The sequence below is a fragment of the Phascolarctos cinereus genome, unplaced genomic scaffold (genome assembly GCF_003287225.1).
Source record: "Phascolarctos cinereus isolate Bilbo 61053 unplaced genomic scaffold, phaCin_HiC Scaffold_1;HRSCAF=81, whole genome shotgun sequence".
NCBI lineage: Eukaryota > Metazoa > Chordata > Mammalia > Diprotodontia > Phascolarctidae > Phascolarctos > Phascolarctos cinereus.
In genome coordinates this window covers 241,827,813-241,849,577 of record NW_027555514.1, presented here as the reverse complement: position 1 = coordinate 241,849,577, position 21,765 = coordinate 241,827,813, and the positions used below count along the sequence as shown (strand labels likewise).

At 39.2% G+C, this 21,765-nt stretch overlaps 1 protein-coding gene across 1 annotated transcript; it reads left to right on the top strand.

The window, feature by feature from the left end:
* The first annotated feature begins 816 nt into the window (after window positions 1-816).
* Window positions 817-18,491, top strand: KRR1 (KRR1 small subunit processome component). Its single transcript, XM_020968870.2, has 10 exons — window positions 817-1,083; window positions 3,769-3,947; window positions 6,095-6,229; window positions 6,476-6,601; window positions 6,694-6,777; window positions 11,676-11,732; window positions 13,452-13,622; window positions 14,772-14,849; window positions 14,969-15,062; window positions 17,795-18,491. Exons 1-10 carry the CDS (start codon window positions 999-1,001, stop codon window positions 17,938-17,940), a joined length of 1,155 nt encoding a protein of 384 aa, XP_020824529.1. The 5' UTR covers window positions 817-998; the 3' UTR covers window positions 17,941-18,491.
* Window positions 18,492-21,765: the final 3,274 nt, after the last annotated feature.

Here is a 21,765-nt window from a genome sequence, read left to right as displayed (position 1 = left end):
CACTCCATCAGCTTCATAGGTACCTGCCACCTCTTGATCTATGATTCTATATTCTCAACATAAGTATTTCCAAAATAAATATAATTGGGTATGCCAAGATAAAATAAATATAATTATTAATATTCATATAACAACCAATATAATTGGCTAATTTGGATATAGGTATATATAATTGGATAAGGTAAAATAAATATAATTGTTAATAACATTAATAAAATAAAAGCATATTTGTGGTTAAGATAAATGCAATAATTATTAATGTTAAAATAATAAATAACTATAATTGGGGATAACGAGATGATTGGGGAGGGGGAGAGGAACTACTGAGCAGCTGCTGGGATCAGGAAATCTTCATGTAGTAACTGAGCTTTGAAGAGCTAGGGTTTCTAAGTGGCAAAGGCAAGGAGGGTCAGTCAGTCAACAAGCATTTATTAAACGCTTACAGGCATGGAGGACAGTTGTCCTACAAACACCGACACACATTAAAGGAGTTCTAAAATAATCTTATACTTGGTTAAAGTAGTAAATATAAAAATACCTCAGCCATAGCTGAGTAAAATTTACAAACAACGTTACCACTTGAAAATAAGACATCAATAACTTGGGGAACAGGCGATTACTATATCACAGTCGCGTGGAGGGTAAATCGTGAACTTCAATAACTTGGGAAGCCCAAGCTCACACCAGCAAGCAAAGAGAGCAGCCTAGGTAAGTCAAAAACCACGTGTGCCACAGATCTAAACTACAACTCCCAGCAGGCTCTGGTTGCTTCCGGGTTGCTCTTCCCGCTATGACTTCCTTAACAATAAACCCTACCCAGAAGTCCGCGTAGGACGCTCTTGGTGTAAGTAACGAAAGGGCTCCATGAGTCTCAGCCTTCACTGAGGCTGCGCAACTCCCTCTGTCCGGGGATTCCACGGAACTAATTTCGTAAGGGATTAGAACCTTAGCCGGCGCTGTACCGAGCGCTGCACTTCCGGAAGCCGGAAAGTCTTGCCATGGCTGCGTCTCCTAAGGCGCGGACAGAGAAAGAGTTCACAACAGCGGAGAAAGGGTTTCGGAACCAGAAGCGAGGGAACGACGGTAAGAGGATGGTGGCCCGAGCTGGTCTTTAAGTGCTCGCCTGGCGGGGTGAAGTTGGGGTTGCGGACGAGTGCGGGGGAATTGGGGACCCTGGTGTTCTCGCGAGAACAATGGCTTGCGCATGCCCCGGAGCGCCCGAGCTAGCGATGGAAGAGCCGCTGGCCGCATTTCAGCGCTGGTGGCGGGGGACTGGGCACTCCCGGGGTTCTATCCGTAGTCAAGGAATACAATTCATTTCAGTGGGTGCTTCCAGACAGTGGATAGTATGTTGTTCCAGGAGGCAGTTGTTGTCATAGTGGACAGTGTTAGACTTGAAGGCAAGAAGACCCGAGTTCTGATGCTGCTCAGATAGTTACTAGCTGTGTGACCCTGGTCAAGTCACTTTACCTCTTTTTGCACTCCTTACCTCATCTGTGAAATAGGGGTGATAATAGCACCTACTTCCCAGGGCATTTATCCTGTATGTAGCTTGCTTTGTATATGTTTATTTGCATGTTGTATCCTCCATTGGATTGTAAGCTCCTTGAGGGCAGGAACAGCTTTTTGCCCCCTTTTTATTTCCACGCTTAGCACAGCGCCTGGGTACGTCTGTTGTTCAGTCGTGTCTGATTTTACGTGACATGGGATTTTCTTGGCAAAGATAAATGGAGTGGTTTGCCATTTCCTTCTCTGGTGTGTCCACATTTTACAAATGAGGAACTGAGGCAAATACGGGTTCAGTGACTTGCCGAGAGTCACAGCTGTTAAGTGTCTCAGGCCGGATTTGAGTTCAGATCTTCCTGACTCCAAGCTCGATGCTCCATCTGCTGCACTACCTAGTGCCTGGCATATAATAAGAACTTAATAAGTATTAATTGAATTGAGGATTAACGAGCTAATAATTGTGAAGTGCTTAGCACAGTACTTGGCATGCAGGTGGTATATAAGTGTTAGCTGTTTTTGTTGTTATTATTCCCTTGGGGTTGAATGTTATTGGTAACATCAGATAAGATGATATATGTGAAGCTCTGCCCTATAAATGCCGGTTGTTATTGTTAAGATCAGCAAGCATTTGTTTACTCTGTGCCAGGCAGTGTGCTTAGCCCTGAGGATACAAAGAAAGGCAAAAACACAGTCCTCCTCTCATTGCAGTTTCCATTCTAATGAGTGCAAAACCTGGGTTCCAGTCCAGCCTCTGACAGCTTCTAGCCGTGTAACCATTGGCAAGTTGCTTAACCCTTTGAGCCTCAGTAAGCTTTTTAAGACAGCGGGTTGTGAACCAGTCAGTTTCCAGGCTGATGAAAGTTGCTTTCTAGGAGTGCTGACAGCAGCACTTCACTATTTAAAGCTTTGGGGCTTTTGCAGTTAAGGGATGTGATGGGAGACATCTCTGTAATCTGGAAGTTTCATGAGATCAGGAGCCATATTTAACCTTTGTATAGATTAGATAAACTTAGTGAATAGAGAATTGGCTTGGCCAGGAAGACCTAAGTCCAGGTCTCTGACACATACTAGCTATATGACTCTGGGCAAATCTTTTAACCTTTTAGTGTTCTATGGAACTTCTGAGAGTCAGCTGTAGAGAAGGTCCTAATGTTCCTTATGCCGGTGAAATCACAGGTCCAGTGTTGATAGATTAGTTCCTTTAAAGTTAGAAGAGACCTTAGAGGTCATCAATTTAATACTCATTTTACACATGAGGAAATTGAGGCTCAGAAAGGCCAAGTGCTTGTGAGGTTACGCAGGTTAACAAGTGAGCAACCTATGGAGGATCATATTGGTCTGTACACAGTAATCAGTCAGTCAGATACAGTGTTAATTAAGGGCCTACTCTGTACCAAACACGTTTCTGGGTGCTGAGGTTAGAAAGACAAAAGTGAAAATAATCCCCGCACTCACAGAGTTTACAGTCTAGCCAGGGGAAACAACATATACATTTGTACGGTAAGTACAAAAATGATTTCAGAGAGAAGGCACTAGTGGCCTAGTGGCTAGGGGACATCAGGAAAGGCCTTATGTAGAAGTTAAGCCTTGAAGGGGACCGGAAATTCTGCAAGGTGGAAGTGAGGAGAGAGTGTACTCCAGGCATGAGGGACAGCTAGTACAAAGTCATGGAAATGGGAGATGGGGTGCTCTTTAGGGGAAACAGTAAGAAGGTCATTCTGGCTGTAGCGTACTTAGAGTGGAATAATATGTGACGTGTTTCAGAAAGTAAGATATAGCCAGGTTGTCAGGGGCTTTAAATTCAAGAGATATTTACATTTCATCCTAACAATAATAGAGAGCAAAAGTGGTCAGACCTGGCCTTTCGAAAAATAACTTTGCATTTGTATGGAAGATGGATTAGACTGGGGGCACACCATTGCAGTAGTCCTAGGTGAGAGGTGGATGAGGGAGGTGGCATTGTGAGTGGAGAAAAGAGGGTAGAGGTATTGTGGAGCTAGGTGTGACAAGATTTGGCAACTGAGTGGACATGTGGGGGGAGAGTAAATAATTGAAGATGATGTCTGAGTTACAGACCTGGGTAACTGGCAGGACAGTGTCCACCACATTGGCAAAATAAATAGCGTACGTCAGAAGAAGGATGTGTGGGATTTGAGGAGAAGGACAATGAATTCACTTTTGGGCAGTGAGTTTGAAATATAAATATTTAATAAATGTTTGTTGGATTAGATTAACAATATTTATGAATAAATTATTTCGTAGATGTGGGTGAATCAGAACTCCTCACTGTTCCTGATGGATGGAAAGAGCCCCCATTTACAAAGGATGACAACCCCAGAGGACTGTTAGAAGAAAGCAGTTTTGCAACTTTGTTTCCCAAATACAGAGAAGCCTACCTGAAGGAATGTTGGCCTTTGGTGCAGAAAGCTTTGCATGAACATGTACGGATAGCTCCTGGATTCCTTTCATGAGACTCTTGCTCTTGCTCATGACTTTCCTTTAAAATGTTAATATGTTTCTAAGTTAAGTTTGCTAACATAGTAGGTACAATTTGTCTTCTTTTACTGACCCCAAGCAGCCTAGTACCAGAAACACGGAAACATCTTGTAAACCAGTGGTCTGTAAAGTAGGATTCAAGGCCTGTATGTATAGGTTGACCATAATTGATATGTGATAAACTGTTTGGAGAGTGGGAGTATGGATTGCTTCCCTCTTTTCCTACACAAAGGATGGATTTGTCTCTTAACTCCTCTCACCCACTGTAGTCCAGTGACCTCCCTTTCTTCCCCCACCCTCCTACTGGCTAATTGGGATGAGCAGAGTGGACCCTCCCCCAGAGCAGTTAGAACTTTTGACCTCTGACACTTGGGGAAGCTATTCCTACAGAATTCCCACTGCTTCCCACATATCGGGTGGCTGCCAGAGGTGCCTTTGTGCGTGTGAGCTCTTTACTCTGGGGCAGTCGCTGGAAAGCCTCCCTCTTTCAACTTCTTCATTTTGGGTTTTTTTTTTCCCATAGGAAAAAGCGAGCAGCACACCTTAAATATGCATAGATGGATTGAGATTGGCATTGCAGATCTCACTACATTGTCTTTTCCCCAAAACCTGTTCCTCCTTTGAACTTTCTTATTTCTGTTGAAGTCATCACCATTCTTTATTCATCTAGGTTCTCATCTTGGTTGATCTGTTTCACCAAATTGCTGAAAAAAATTGTAACAATATTACCTATCCTTAAAAACCCTAAATTTTTAGCCTATTTAAAAATTTTCTGAATGAATAGAATTTCACAGTTTTTTAAACTCATTTGTTAAAATTGTAAAAAATATCACACCTTCTAATTTGTAAGATTAGCAGATTTGATTTACTATAGAGGGTTGAAAAATTAATTTTATGTAATTGGTGGAAAAGATTAAAAATGAGTATCATGATTTAGTAAGAGCAGCCAAAGATGCACTTCTCATTTGTATCTGTGCATCTTTGTGTGGTATCTTTTTCTCCTGTGATAGACATCAAAACCAAGTATTAAATGGAACCTAGAACTAGATATTTGAATCACTGTATCACAAAGTATTAAGCCAAAATTTTCAAAAATATTGAACCACATTCATTCCCATAGTTCTCTGTAAAATATTTTAATAATATTTTAGGACAAAAAAGTTTTTTTGTACCACTAATAAATAAAATATTATTTTCAAAATATTATTTCATCCTTATCCTTTAATTTTTTTATTTTTAAGTAGCATATTTTATAAATAAATCAATTAATTTATAAGTAAATATACATTGTAGGCATATGCTCAAAATATTTTTACTGATAAAAAATTTGGAGACCATTGCTTTGCTATTGTGATGTTTCGATTCTTGCTGAAGCTTTTTACTCAGATTAGTGATCTGTTCCCTGAACTTTTGGTTTAGATGCAAGGATTGGATACTCCCATCTGGGGCCTATTTGGGGTGGCCCAGTGAGCCATATGTATTCTCAGGTCAAAGCTGTGGCAGCCGACATGGCCCCGTTGACTACAGGAAGATCAACCTTATGAGGAAATGTTTGCCTATCACTGGCATTTCTTGAATTTTATCTGTTGGGGTATGGAAATTAAGTACCTAAGTGGATTTTTTAATTTTTTTGATATATAGGTGTACAGTATTATGAAGTAATCTTTATAAATCTTAATTTTACCTCCTTTATTGCATTTTTTTCCTTTTTCACTTAATCTTTTACTGGAGGAAAGTTTAGGAGGGAAAATCTAGTCTGATAATAGTCTGTAATAGATTGTAGAGAAGACAGGGAGGGAGTATAGGAGGAACAAACTGGACTGTAAGTCAAGGCTTCACAGTATTGTATCTGATAGGCATTTTCCTAACTTCAGACTTATCCTGATCAATGTTCAATAAGTTAAAAAAAAACATTGTTGAGCCAAATCTTAGTCTGGATTGACAAGAATTTTAATCTTTGAGTGATTAATTAAAGGTTAATTGTTTATGGATTTAAAAGAAATGAGAACTTGAGGCAGTTGGAGCTAATTCTTCCCATATGAAGACCTAACTAATCATTTCCTAATATTGTTTTGTTTTACCATTTCTGCAGCACATAAATGCAACACTGGACCTAATTGAGGGTAGTATGACTGTTTGCACAACTAAGAAGACTTTTGATCCTTATATCATCATCAGGGCCAGGGACTTAATAAAGCTTTTAGCAAGAAGTGTCCCATTTGAACAGGTATGTAACCGGGAAACCCAGGAATTAAAGATTGATCTCAGTTACGTTAGCTATTGGGAAATTACACATTTCTTCTGCAATTATAAACTTATTAAAACTAAATTAAGTTGACTAAATTATTAAGTTAATTAAAGGTAGAAACTGACTTTATTCACATAATATTGCAACTGTTGAAGTGATGAAAGGCTGGCTAAGTTTTTTATTTTAAAATTGGAAATGTTTAAAAATAATTATTTTTGTTTAAAGGCAGTACGAATTCTTGGGGATGACACTGCATGTGACATCATCAAGATTGGTTCTTTAGTAAGAAACAAAGAGAGATTTGTAAAAAGAAGACAACGGCTTATTGGGCCAAAAGGATCTACTCTGAAGGTAGCTTTCAGTAACATAAACTTAAGTATCTTTTTCAGTTTAGTTTTTATACACAGAGTTAATTTTCACACATCTTTTTTCCCATGGTATAGGCATTGGAACTGTTAACAAACTGCTACATCATGGTTCAGGGTAACACTGTTTCAGCTCTTGGACCATTTAATGGTTTAAAAGAAGTAAGTAAAAACTTTTTTAATTTAACTTTTATTTGTCATATATTTTTTAAAAATTAAATTTAATTATAATTTAACATCTGGTCAGAACATTTTTTTCAATGCAAATATCACCCACTGAAAATTATGTTCTTTTAATTTGAGATCCTTTTATTACATATGAAGTTGAATAAATAGCAGCTAAATTTGATAAACCCTTAGAAGTCTATTTTTCTGTTTCTCTCTTCATCACCTCTCCATCTCCCATTTAGCACCAGGTTGGTCTGTGAAAGAGTAGTCTTTTCTGTGTATTTCTAGAAGACAGAATCAGGCCTAGTTTGTCTTTGCATAAGGAGGAAGTCAGAAGGAAGATTTGAGGTCAGAAGAAATTTTGATAATTAAATTTGTGTAATAATTTTAAGAAAATAATTCCTGGATGAGTCAGTTCACTCTGTGTGTCTGCCCTGTGTGACTCTGGGGAAATCATTTACTTTTTCTGGACCTTCCTCATCCTTAAAAACTGAAGATGGGGGCCAGTGTCTGAGTTTTCTTCCATCTCTAAAATGTCATTGTTTGGTTACGTGGAGGCAGATAGGCTGAGGGAAAAAAGACTTTAGGAAAACAGGATGACAGTCTTCCAACATTTGAAAGACTGACTTGTGGAAGGGTACCATAGTATATCTGAGCTGGAACTTAAGGAACTCTGAGAACACCCTCCAGGGCAGGAATTCTCTCTGTGTCGCTGACAAGCAGTCTTGTAGCTTCTGCTCCAGCCCTTTAAAGAAGGGGCTGCCTCTGGTAGCAGCCCCTTCCCATTGCTTAGATGGTTACACTTTTAGCAGAAGTCTGCTTCTCTTTGTAACTCCACATACCGCTTCTGGTTCTGCCTCTGAGCCAAGCAAAACAAATTTAATCCCTCTTCTTTGTGCAATCCATTCACGCATTTAAAAGGCAACTAATAGATCCTTTGAAGTCTTCTCTTCTTCTGGCCAGTATCCCTAGTTCTTCTACCTGATTCGCTTGTAGCCTCATACTGGATACTCTTTAGTCTGGCAATTTCTCGTAACTGTGTTGTATAAGATGAGCATGCAGACATGAAGGAATGAATGAGGGACCAAGCATCACTCAGATCTGAAACAAAGGAGGGTTGAACACGCACTCACAGAGCTTGGTGTAGATATAGAGGGGGACATAGTTTGAGGGAAGAGGGAATAACGTCAAAGCCAATTTCCTGATCCTGAAAAGGGGCATAAAGTAAAAGAATGAGAATCTCAGGTGTGCCCATCAGTTGGGGAATGGCTAAACAGACTGTGGTACATAAATGTAAAAATGCAGTCAGATACTATTATACCAAAAGAGATGGTTTCACAGAATCCTGGATAGTTTGAACTGATAGAGAATGAATTGAGCAGAATTAGAACAGTTTAGACAAGGACAGCATTGTGAAGAAAAAACTGTGAAAGACTGAACTTGTCAGTGCAGTGGCCAACCATTTCCTGGAGGACCTATGATGAAGAAATTACTCACCTCCAGATGTTAGGGCGATGGACCCAGAGGACAGAAAGAGATAGGCAATTTTGCACAAAGCTGCTGTATGGATTCATCTTGCTTGACTATACTTATTTGTTACAAGGGTTTTGTTTATTTCCGCCCTTTTGGTTTTTTTTTTTTAATAAGGCAATTGGGATTAAGTGACTTGCCCAGAGTCACACAGCTAGTGAATGTTAGGTGTCTGAGGCTGGATTTGAACTCAGGTCCTTCTGACTCTAGGGCCAGTGCTCTATCCACTGCACCATCTAGCTGCCCCTCTTTTTTCCCTTTCTTCTGGCCTTTCAGTTGAGAGCTGGAGACTGAGGTGGAAGGGAGACTTAACAGTAGTGTTGCCAAAGAAAAGAGGGCCATTAAAAAGGTTTTTTAAATGTACAGAACAGAACAGGAAGTTCAGAAGGAAGCGTAAACAAGCAGAATGGTTTTTAAAATAATGTGTAATTATTATATGCTTTTTAAAAAGTTATGAAATGGAGATTCAAAATTGTGTATACGATCTTCTTGTGTTCTGCTGTATATGTGGAAAGAGATTTTTGGGAGGTATTTACATTCAGAATTAAAAAATAAAAGGAATAAAAATTTTAAAAAGGAATGAATTGGAGAAAAGAGAAACTCAAAACTGAGAGACCCATTAGGAGGCTATTGGCTAGCAAGATAGAAGAGGGCCTGAACTAAGATAGTGACCATCTGAGTAAAGAGAAGAGGATGAATGATGGGTTTTATCTTCTCCAGTATGTGATTTACTTACTGTCGGTCAGGTAAAGTCTGTTGTAGAGTGACAGCAGTTACACTATTGTCCCTCCACCCACTTTCCTACCCACCCTGTCACAGCCCCCGCAAAAGTGAAAAAGGACTGTACAGGACTAAGGGTTATTTTCTTTGTTTCATGTGTTTCTGTAGCAAAGAATTCATTGTTCCTTAGCCAGTCTACGCTAATGCTTTTTTCTGTATTTAACTTGGTGGGTCTTTGGATATCAAACTCAGTTGTTAACTGTAATTGTACTTAAGGCTTTTCCAGCTTGGTGTATATATCCTGTCTGAGCGTGCTCTCCTGTAGCATAGTCTTCAATAACTCAGGGTAACATCATCACCATAATGAAGCGCTAGAATTGGATAAAGGCCTCTATTCTAGATTCTTGATAAGTTGACAGCATTCCATTAGTCATCATTCTTTGCATCTGTTCATTCAGCCAATTCCTACATCCACCTAACTGTTCTTTCATGTGACCCACATTTCTCCTTCTCAACAAGGTAATGATAAGAAATTTTACCAGAATGCCTGTTGAAATCCAGATATACTTTAGCTCCCTGGCAGAATGAAGACCAAAGGATTGGTTCTGGCATGGAAGTTTGAGGACAGATACCTGCTCAGTGTCAGAAAGAGCTTTGTAATCCTTCAAGGCATCTAGCAAAGGCATGGCATCACCTTGTAAGAAATGGTGTGTGCACGGCCACCCCCACCCCAGACCCCTCACGTGGTCTTGGAAAGTCTGTAAGCAGAGGCCTGAAGACTCCCTTGAGGGGTCTGGTAGAAGAGAGTCATGCATGGAGCATGCTGAACAAAGCGGGCTCTGAGGTCCCCGTTACCACTGAAGCTTTCAGCTGCCGTGTGGAGTTTGTGATCTGAGCTCCCTTTACTTTGTCACCTTTACATGCTCCCGCTTCCTCAAAGAAATGTCTGCCTTATTCACTTTGGCAGATTCACTTGCTCCTGGTCATTTAAGCCTGGCAGTCAGTACCCATATCCCCACCCTCAGTCAAGGCAGGGACTTTTAACTTTTTTTTTTTTTTGGTATCCCTTTTGCCTAGCACAATGCTTTTTACAGAGTGAGTACTTAACGAGCATTTGAACCGAATTACTGAATTTGCACTGTACCATACAGTCTGCCTAATTCATTGTCTGAAATCTGTCATTTCAGTGTTGTTGATTTTTGCCAAATGTGTGCGATTTCATCAGCATAGAGGGCCACCGATAAGGAATGTGCTCAGAATAGAACTTGTCCTTTCCTCCAAACCCTTCCCTCTTCCAGACTTTACTGTTACCGTTGAGGGCGCCACCATCTTCTTCATTAGTGAGGTTTGCAGCGTCAGTGTCACCCTCTCCTCGTTCTCACTTTCCCCGCACAGTCAGTGAGTTGCCAGATATCTTTCCTACCTTCACAACATCTTGTGTATGTCCTCTTCTCTCCCTTCATACCGCTACTTTGATAGGTCAGGACTCCCATCGCTTTTCTCTCTCCAGGACTATAACAGAAGCCTACTTGGTCTCCATGCCTCAAGTCTCTCCCTTTTCCGATCCCTCTTCCATCCTCCCAGACACCCATTTGCACTCTCCTCATTTGTCCAGTCTGTTGCCGAGTCCAGGATCAAATATAAAATCTTCTGTTTAACTTTTAAAGCCCTTCACACCTTGGCCTCTTCCTGCCTCACCCTTTACTCCCTTTTTTCATGTACTCTTATGATCCATGACATTGGACTTCTTGATCTTCCTCCTGTTTTTCACACGTTACACTCCATGTCTTCTCACTAGCTGTTTCCCATTCCTAGAGCGTTCTCCTTCACCTCCACTTCCTGTCTTCCCTAGGTTCGGCTCAGATCCTGTCTTCTGCGAGAAGCTTTCCTCACTCCCCCCAGTGCTGATGTCTTTTCTCTGAGAGTGCCTCCAGTTACACTATATATATCTTGTACACACAGAGGTGTTTGCGTGTTGTTTTCCCTGTTAGAATGTGAACTTCTTGAGGGCGAGGATTTTTTTTTGCCTCTCTTTTTATCCCCAGCGTTTAGCGTGGTCCCTGGTGAACACTTAATAGTAACTGTGCTTGTTGACTGTGACTGCCAGTGCATTCCAGTAACTTGTACCTTCTCTGCACATTGTGGTCTTAGGGTTGCATGGGCTTATGGCATATTGAGCTGATGTGCCTGGGTTCACTGGCTAGTCTGTGTGAGAGGTGAGACAACAAAGCCAGTTTTCTATTTGTTATACTACTACTGCTCCTTTTTTGAAAATAAGTTAGCATCATTATAATTTCTAAAATGGTTCATCAACAATGCATCAGTGTGTGCTATCTTCCCAAACCACCCCCCCCCCGCCCCACTCTACCCCAATATTGACTATTCCACCTTTTGTCATCTTTGCCAATTTGCAGGTGGGAGGTAAAACCTGAAGGTTGTGTTGATGTGCATTTCTCTTATCAGTGATTTCAAGCATGCCTTAATATGATTGTTAATAGTTTGTTTTTTTGAGAACTATTCATCCCCATTGACTGCTTATCTGTCTATTGGGGAACTGCCTTTTTAAGTCACTTTTATAAGTTACTGATTGAAACAATTTTATTAAAATTAAAATTTCTTAAAATTTTTTCTATTAATTTTAGGTTCGAAAAGTAGTCCTAGACACTATGAAAAATATTCATCCAATCTATAACATCAAAGTGAGTATCAGCATACCTTTTAGCAAAAAATGAAATTGATGAAAGCCTTGGTGTGTAACTGTCTAGTCAATGTGTTTTCCCCCCTCTCTGACGCCATACATGAAGATGCAGTATTTTAGAGGTTTCTCTTATTTCCAGGTTCATGTAAAACTATGAAATAGATATATATCTACACATACGTAGGCACATAGAGTATCTGTCTCATCATAATATTTTTGTATGGATAACATTTAAAACACAGGATTTCACATATTGCCATCAGTGGAGACACAAAGTAGACAAGTTATATTTATAGTATAAGCACAAATATGCAAAGATTTATGATTTGGTCAGTATAGGAATTCCTGGAGTGGAAATTCCATATATCAGTATAGATTACTTAGGGTGTTGGCCAAAACCCACAGAAGTTAAATAACCTGCCCAGGGTTACAGAGCTAGTAAGTGTCAGAGACAGGATTTTAACCCAGGTTTTCTTGACTACAAGCTCAACATTACATCTAGTCTGTGTGAGAGGTGAGACAACAAAGCCTTTTGACCAGTACCCTACACATTAGACCAGGACTTCCAAAATCCAAGCTTCCAGCCCTGGGGGAAATTAAGGTGTTTGTCTTTGGAGCTCCAGAACCAGGACACAGCACAGTTGGTATATAACTGAGTGAGTTCAGACTAGACTTTTTAACCCATTATGTCTGCTACCTGGCCCTGGACACCAGACATTTTCATCTTCTATCCAGCAACCCTCCCAGTCAATTTTACCATCTTCCTGCTGCCAACTCTGTACTCAATCTCTTTTCCCTACCCTTAAAACTTTCTGCTTCTTCCTCTGAGTACAGTAATGAAATCAGTAGTACCCTTATTTCTAAAAAGTTTCATTATTTCTGATGTTCCATTAAACACCAATTCACTGTCCCTGTGACTCCCTAGACGGATACTACCCTAACTGCCATTTCTCTCTGTATGTGTTGTCTTCCCCTGTTGGAATATAAGCTCCTCATGGGCAGGGATTGCCTCTTTTTATAAGTGTATTCCAACACTTAGTGCCACGGTTAATAAATGTTTTTTTGTTGATTCATGCACATTTAGATAAAGTCTAATGGAAACATGGATGGAATAAAAGCTCTTTAGGGTTATAAGGCAATGTGCCTACATTCAACATAATTTTGTGGTCACAAAATTATAGATTCAGAGTTGGAAATGAACTTATACGTATTCTAATCCAATTTCATTTTATAGGTAAGGAAGCTGACCCAGAAAGGTGGAGTAACTGCCCTCAGGTCACCTGCAGTAAATAGTGGAGCTAGGTTTTGAACCCCAGCCCTCTGACTCCAAATCTGAATCCTCTTAGAGCTTCCTGCCTCTAGCATGTGTGATTGCCTATGATGTAGTGAATTGCTGTTTAATGGTAGTTTATAAAGACTATTGAGTATTGGCTACTCTTGGGAATTTTGCATTGAGGTAAATGATACTAGAAATCTGATGGTTAGAGAGGGGTGAGTGGGGGTGGAGTATTTTGTACAAAAAGAAAGTGTGGTGGCTCCTACTGGCTGTTCTTGCTATTTCCAGTTTCTGTAGTGGGATGAAGTGACTGGATTGATTGATTGATTTTTTTTTTCATGTGTTGAATTCTGTTAGTAGGGTGTCTTCTTCCTTTTTATAGCTCATTTGAAAAGTGTGGCCTTTTGTAATTTTTATGTTTTTCATGTATTGCCATGATCAAAGACTTTGATGATTAAACGAGAGCTCTCAAAGGATGCTGAATTAAGATCACAAAATTGGGAAAGATTTTTGCCACAGTTCAAACACAAAAATTTGAATAAACGCAAGGAGCCAAAGAAAAAAACTGTTAAGAAAGAATATACACCATTCCCACCTCCACAGCCAGAAAGTCGGGTGAGTTCATTTCTTAGCTTTTGTAAGGAGGAGAAAAAAAAAAGCAACTTGTTGACTTGTTGGACTTCAATTCTAAAGGCTTCATTGAGGTATTTTGGACAAACAACTTTGCAAAGTGCTTTGCAAATAGTAAATACTTAATAAATCTTTATTGAGTGAATTGCTTATTTTTTGCTTGACAAAAGGATAAAAGTGATAGCAGAGCTTGCCAAGCTGTCTGGGTGGTGGAGAACAGTTTCCGACTTTGAATTCCTAACCGTAAATTCCATTAAGGTGATTGGGCTCACTAGGTGAGCTGTGGACGTCCCTGCTCGAGTGACCACATCACGTTCTGCTCATTTTTATTTCACGACTTCTCTCCTGCATCCCATCTTTTTCATCCTCATGCCCTATTCCCACAAGCTTAGATTGTTGCACTCACCTCATAACTGGTTTCTCTCCAGATTAAGCTTCATAAAACATTGAATTTCTCCTGTGACGCAGCTGCTCAGAAGCCTTCTCTGGCTCCTTGTTAACAACAGGATAAACTCCCAACTGTTACCCTGGAATTCAAGGCCTTCCCCAGGCTAGTCCTTGCCTACCTTCTCAGCTCTGCCACCCACTTCTCAGCTATACCAGCTTCCTGCTATAGCAAGACTGTTCTCCCGTCCTTGCCAGCTCCCTTTATACTTTTTCACTTGTGTCTGCAGTGTCCTCCATTTCTCATTCTCTGTTTGCTGAAATCTCATATACTTCCTTACCTGTCCCTGAAGGAGGTTTCTGTGCTTCCTGTAGCTGGAAGTAATGTCGACATCTGTAAACTTCTGTAACCTTGCTGTCTGTAGTCATATGCTGGAACGTTATCACAGTTACTTATTATGTCTTATGTCCTCCTGGAGGATCTAGTCTGGATAGAAAGTATGTGCTTGGTAAAGAATTTGTTGTATAAATGGTTAAGACTTTGACCTATCTCTGAGTCTTTCACTTGCAAAAAATTACTAATCCTCTTTCTGTACAAACTGCCTCTTTCCTGATGTTGTAGATGTAAGACTTCACCGTGAACTACAGCTTCAGTCCAGAAATGCACTCCAAACTGATTTTACTTGTTTTGCATCTGCATCTAAAATGTGAACTTTCCAAATTGAAATGTGTGTAAATTTTTTTTAACAGATTGATAAAGAATTGGCTAGTGGTGAATACTTTTTGAAAGAAAGTCAGAAAAAGCAACAAAGAATGGAACAAATAAAGGTAAGCCTCTGTATATTTAGTCTTAAATAGTAAAAGAAGAGTCACTAAATTTGTCACTTAACTATTTAACAATGTTTATTGAACTGATAAGATGGCTTTTCTTTATATTCAAAATGTAGGCTAAACAAGCTGAAGCAGTCAGTAAAAGACAAGCAGAAAGAAACAAGGCTTTTATCCCACCAAAAGAAAAGCCAGTTGTGAAACCTAAGAAAGGTAATGTAGTCTTTTGGGTGGTGTTTTTACTCTTTTGATACAAAGGTGAACTCTGATAACTCTCCCAGGGAGCCTGCCTTCTCACATTTATCATTAAATATAATGAACTACGTGTGACTCTGAGTACTTTATTATTTATGATTGATTAGATTTCTTTGTGTATAATTTGAGGTATCATAAAATTGATTGTGGTCAGCCCTGGTTTGACCCAAAGCTGTGCCTTTGAAAGAATCCTTACTGTACGAGACACAAGCTGGAACAGCAGCGCTCTAGTTAAAAGAGATGGGCAGGAAGCTACCTCTGAACCCCACTCGTACAGATCGTCAAAGAAGCATAGCATGATAGATTTTCTTGTTTTCCTATCCCCCCTGCCTCCTGCCTTCCCTGGCTTCCTTCAAGATTTGGCATAAATTCTTTAACAGGCCTTTCTTTCCCAGTTTCTTCAGCCTTTAGTCTCTTCCCTCTGAGAATACTTCCCATTTGTACTGGATATATTTCATATGTACGTAAGTTATTCAAATGGTATCTCCCCCATTAATATGAAATCAGGGACCCTGTCTCCACCGTATTTTTATATCCCCATACTTAGCACAGTGCCTGGCACATTGTAAGGGCTTAATAAATGCTTGTGGATTGACTGAATAATTTGTTTTTTTATCTTTTAATGGTTTGTCCAGAATTTCTTTCTTGCCTTCCCTTACTCCCTACCCTGACACTGTGACCACAAAGGAGGCTATCTAAATGGTGGCAGCAGGAATTTCCTTTTGTTTCTCTTTGGTCTCTTATTGTCATGTCTAATGCTTTCTGATATCCTTTGGCTCCTCCCTTTTCAGATCTCTGGTACTTTTCCCCCCTCTTATTCCTTGATAAAGGAATAGAAAATGTTTCGTTGTTATTCCTCTTTTGGCGTCTTTTTTCTCTCTGATATAATTTGGATGTCAGAGATTTAAAAACAGGAGACTAATGACATAAATTGGTAGTTAAAAAAAATCTCTCTTAGGTGGTTGTTACTTGCTGTGGGAGTAACAGCTTTGAAAGTTCTCTGCATACAGATCGTTGGTTTTCTAATCAGCTGTTTGGTTTTAATTCCTGCCCAATTTAACCCTCTTCAAATCTGTGTTGTTGCAAATTGGCAGTTTTAGCAAAGTAGCTTGTTGAGCTCTTAACTCTCTCGCTGCTTTCTTCTTACTTAAAGTGACTTTATTCAGTAGGATTTTTTTGTGTATGTTTGGATTTTTTTTCTACTTACTCTTTCACTGCTCTGAAATTTCTACTCTGGGTTTAAATTTTTTATTGTTTTGTATTTGTTTTGACACTCTGGAATATTTCATTTAAATGAAATATCGGGCTGGAATAAATGGGCTCTTGGGCTGCTGTCTAGAAGCCTTGCTTTGTAGAAGGTTGAGGGTTTTTTTGGTTTTGTTTTTCATTGAAATGGAATTTGACCAGTATCATCCTTGCTTAGTTGCTTGGTAATTGAGGAAACTTGAAAGGCTAGTTCTTTATAATCTTCATTCGTGGTTCACCAAAGAACGCATTGTATTTTTTGTTCACTTGTCTTTTAACAAAGCTTTGTAATTAGAATTTCTTAAAGAAACTGGTCATTGTGAGCCTGGAAAGGAGAAGACAATTGGGAAATGTCATGGTTGCGTTCAAACAGTGAGAGGGCTGTCTTTTAGTAAAGAGAGTAGATCTTCTGTTTCTGGAGGAAGGAGCTAGGATCATTTGAAGTAAAGAGAAAGATTGCAGTTCAGTATAAAAAAGAACAACTCACAATTAAAACAGTCTCACAAGGGAATGAATTTTCCCCATCACTGGAAAGGTTCAGACCATCAGGAGCAGCACAAAGAAGGGCTTCTTATCTCCTCTACTTGTGAAATTCTGTAATTTTAAAATTTATTTAAGATCCAGGTAATACTTCTAAATTCTGGGAAATTTTAATGAATATTGGAGGGAAAGTATATCTTCTTCTCAATTCCCCTACTGGAGAAGCTCTTAGGAATGCACTTATTCCCATAATGCACGCTGACACTTTCTTTGCTACTTTACTCTAACTGTTGTCTTGGGGCACTGAGAGGTTAAGTGTTTTGCCCAGTGTTCCCTCCCCACCCCAGCTCCAGAATATTTCAGAGGCAGAATTTGAATTGAGGTCCTCCTAATTCCAAGGCAAGGTTTTTGATCTGCTGGGCTACTCTGGCCCTTTAATTCACTGGGACAAATACAAAGGCTGGATTCTTAAGGATGTTTAGAGGGGAATATAAAAGCCTTATCTCTAGCAGTTGATTCTAATAATTGATTTAAAAACTCAGAAAAGAACATGTGCCTTTCAATAATAAAAAAAATTATGCTTCTCTTATTCTGGGACTATTAGAGGAAAGGGAATTGAAGTGGTCACAGGGACCTGCTTCATCTTTCCCGGAGGCCTCCTGGAAGGACTGTTGTAACAGAATTATGCAATGAAATGGCTATGAGGGGCAGCCCTTAGGAAGAACACTGAGCTGAGGTTCCAAACATCAGGATTCCAGTGCTGGTTCTGACTCTTCTTAACATGGTGACCTTGCACAGGCCACTTAACTTCCCCAGACTTAGTGTCCTGATGAGAATGATTTCTAATACTCTGTTTTGGCTGATCAGTGAGATAGGCTTTGTAAAGTATCATAGAAATGTGAGGTATGGTGCTAATTATTAGAGCTCCACAGAGTAACTGGCTCATCTTATTTCTATTCATGCAGCTTCTACTGAAACAAAAATTGATATAGCTGCCCTCAAAGAAAAAGTGAAGAAGGCAAAGAAAAAGAAACTGGGAGCCCTTACAGTTGAGGAAGTCAAGCTGAAGATGGAAGCCGATGAAAAGAGACAGAAGAAGAAGAAAAAGTGAGAAGCAAAAAAGGGACTTGAGTTAGAATAGGTTTTGTGTATCTTTCCTTTTGTAAAGGATTTTTAGGTCTTGACTTTTCTTTCCTCATCTGAAAAGCAAGGCTGTGCAATGGGACACACTTCTGATAATTTAAATGAATCTCGTTTCACAGAACAAGACTTTCTCTAAATACAGGCTGTTGTTATCGTTTACATATTTGCTAACAAAATAAATTATGAACTAAAAAAGAAGGGCATGTGTTTAATTTATATAGATTAAGGCAGTTTTGTTCCAAGAGGGTTCGGATAGAAATGAGATTCCATTCAGTTTTATATCAGGTAGACCAGAAAACATCTGACATGTGCTGACCTGTTTTGCCGTCAAACTTACCTTGTAAAAGCAAATTAATTTGTTGTTACTTGTTTTCCCTAAAAACATATCTTGTAGTATTCTTAGCTTCAGTGGAAGATATGTTATACTTTCTGTGTATCAAAAACTCTTCTATTTTCCTTACCAAAAAATACTGTTAGTGCTTCTTTGACATAACCATAGTAAATCATATTTTAAATTTACTGTTTACTCTGCTTAATTTCTTTGTTGACATAATTGCTATCTCTTTACTCTTGCTCAGATACATTTTATAACCCAGCCAGAAATAAGGGAAACCTTTTTTGTCTTAACTATTTCCCTAGCTTTCTAGCTAAGATTTGAAACTGAAAAATTGAAAACTAAAAGAGAGAAAAGATTGTTTTGGAAGATAATGTTTTTCAGCCACAGAAAACTGGAGAGTGAAGATGAGTTAAGTTTGGAACTACAGAGGTCTTCTGATTGAATACTCTTATTTAATTTTTTTTTTCAATGAACAAGTATTTGTTTTCTCGTCTCTTCCCACCACATATAGTCCCATTGGGAGGTACAGGGTTTCCAACAAATCACATAGACAAACAAAACAATAGCGATGTCTAAAAATGTGCATCTCATTTTGTGTCTTTAGTCCATCACATCTCTGTCAGGAATTGGGTAGTTTTCCTCATCATTGCTCCTCTGGAGTCTTGGTTCATCATTACATTTGTGAGAGTTCTTAAAAATCTTTCAAAGCCACTTGTCTTTACCATTCTGTTAATTGCATAAATTGTGTTTCCTGGTTCTGCTCATTTCAGTCTTTGTCAGTTCATACTGGTTTCTCTGAAACTCTCTCTTTCATCATTTTTTTTAAATAGTGTTTTATTTTTTCCCAGTTACACATAAAGATACTTTTCAGTATTTGTTTTTTATGAAATTTTGAGTTCCAAATATTTTGTCCTTCCCTCCCTCTCAACTCTGCTCCCCAATAAGTAACCCATCTGATATAGGTGATGTGGATGCAATCATGTAAACATATTTCCACATTAATCATGTGGTGAAAGAAGAATCGAAACAAAAGGGAAAAACCACAATGAAAGTGAAAGAGTATGCTTCGATCTGCGTTCAGACTCCATGGTTCTTTCTCTGAATGTGGATAGCATTTTTCATCCTGAGTCTTTTGGAATTGTCTTGGATCATTTTATTGCTGAGAAGAGCTAAACTGATCATAGCTGATCATCGCACAATGTTGCTGTTACCAAGTACAACGTTTTCCTGGTTCTGCTCACTTCACTCAGCATCAGTTCATGTAAGTCCAGGTTTTTCTGAAACCCACCTGCTCATCATTTCTTATAGCACAACAGTATTCCATTCCATTCACATACCAAAACTTGTTCAGCCATTCCCCAATTGATGGGCATCCCCTCAATTTCTAATTCTTTGCCACCACAAAAAGAGCTGCTGTGAATATTTTTGTACATGTGGGTCCTTTTCCCTTTTTACTATCTCTTTGGGACACAGACCTAGTAGTGCTATTGCTGGATCAAAGGGTATACACAGTTTGATTGCTCTTTGGGCGTAGTTCCAAATTGCTCTCCAAAATGGTTGGATCAGTTCACAATTCCACCAACAATGCATTAGTGTTCCAGTTTTCCTACATCTTCTCCAACATTTATCATTTTCCTGTTTTGTCGTGTTAGCCAATCTGATAGGTATCATGTGGTACCTCAGAGTTGTTTTGATTTGTATTTCTCTAATCAATAGTGATTTAGAGCATTTTTTCATATGAGTATAGATAGCTTTAATTTCTTCCTCTGAAAACTCCCTGTTCATATCCTTTAACCATTTATCAACTGGAGAATGACTTGTATTCTTATAAATTTGCCTTAGTTCTCTATATATTTTAGAAATGAGACCTTTATCAGAGACACTGTAAAAATTCTTTCCCAGTTTTCTGCTTCCCTCCTAATCTTGGTTACAGTGGCTTTTTGAGTTTTCATTTTGCGATCACTTTCAGGAAGGAATCGGTGGATCTTTTCAATGACTCTTTTACCCTCTGGTTGATAATTTCTTGAAAGATGCTGTCCAGGCTCTTTTTTTTGACCATGGCTTTCAGGTAGTCCAGTAATTCTTAAATTATCTCTCTTGGATCTATATTCTAGGTCAGTTGTTTTTTCCAAGGAAGTATTTTATATTTTCTTATATTTCTTCATTCTCATGATTCTGTTTGACTCATTCTTGATGTCTCATAGAATCATTAGCTTCTTCTTGCCCAATTCTAATTTTTAAGAAATTAGAATTTTCTTCAGTTAGCTTTTGTACTTCCTTTTCCATTTGGCCAATTCTACTTTTAAAGGAATTGTTTTCTTTGGTGGATTTCTTTTTTCCTATTTGGCCAATCCTATTTTTTTAAGGAGTTGTTTTCTTCAGTCAGTTTTTGTGCTTTCTTTTCCAAGCTATTGATTCTTTTTTCATAATTCTCCTGCATAACTCTCATTTCTTTCCCCAGTTTTTCTTCTGCCTCTCTTACTTGATTTTTAAAATCCTTTTTGAGCTCTTCCAGAGGTCTTTTTGGTCTTGAGACCAATTCGTATTCTCCTTTGAGGCTTAGCATGCAGGCATTTTGACATCGTTGTCTTTTTCTGAGTTTGTGTTTGAATCTTTCCTGTCACCATAGTAGCTCTCTAGATCAGGGCTCTTTTGTCTTTTTTGCTCATTTTTAAAAGTTGAGCTCTGCTTCTGGGGTACATGGGGCACCAAGTTTCTTGCACTGGGGGCCAGGGGCCTGGTCACTGGCTTTCTGCACTGGGGGCTTCTGGGGATAATGGCTTGCCCACAGCCTTGTTGTGGCTGTTGTGCCCTGGATTCTGGGGCTGGCAGTTTGCCTACTGTGCTGGGGATGGAGGCCTCACAGTTGGCCGGCTGTACCACTGGCCTGCTGAGCCAGGACCACAGGACCTTGGGTGCTGATCTGTGCTGTGTCCAGTAGCCTCCCTGCTGGCTTGTCCGGACACCACCTATGCTGGGCTCTCTCCATAATTCTTTTAGAGGCTTAATTTAACATTTCCAGGGGAAAACAGGGAGAGCTCAGGCTACTTCCTGACTTCTCTCTGCCATCTTGGCTTCACCCCCCATCCCACACCCTCTCCTTTCATCATTTCTTATTGCACAGTAGTATTGCATTACATTCAGGAGTGTGCTGGAGACAGCTTTGAATTGCTTCCAAGAGCTCATTATTTTACAAGTCAGAAATGAGCAAATGCTGCAAATCAGGGCTTGATTCATTGTTTTGTTGCTTATCTAGACTTAAGGTGATAAAGTGTTAATAATACAGATTAAATTTAAAAGTATGTCATGCACAGCTTTTTTTCCCCTAAAGAGCCAATTGTTAAACATTTACCAACACACCCCTGATTACACTAATATATCATAATTTGTTCCACCATTCCCCAATTGGAAGATACCACCTTCATTTTTAGTTCTTTACCAGTACAAAAAGAACTG

Bases quoted from the DNA above. Each gene is read 5' to 3' on its own strand.
- KRR1 (XM_020968870.2), top strand. From the start codon at position 999: ATGGCTGCGTCTCCTAAGGCGCGGACAGAGAAAGAGTTCACAACAGCG. The intron at 6,230-6,475 runs GTATGTAACCGG...TTTTGTTTAAAG, and splicing joins GAAGTGTCCCATTTGAACAG to GCAGTACGAATTCTTGGGGA. The intron at 11,733-13,451 runs GTGAGTATCAGC...CCATGATCAAAG, and splicing joins ATCCAATCTATAACATCAAA to ACTTTGATGATTAAACGAGA.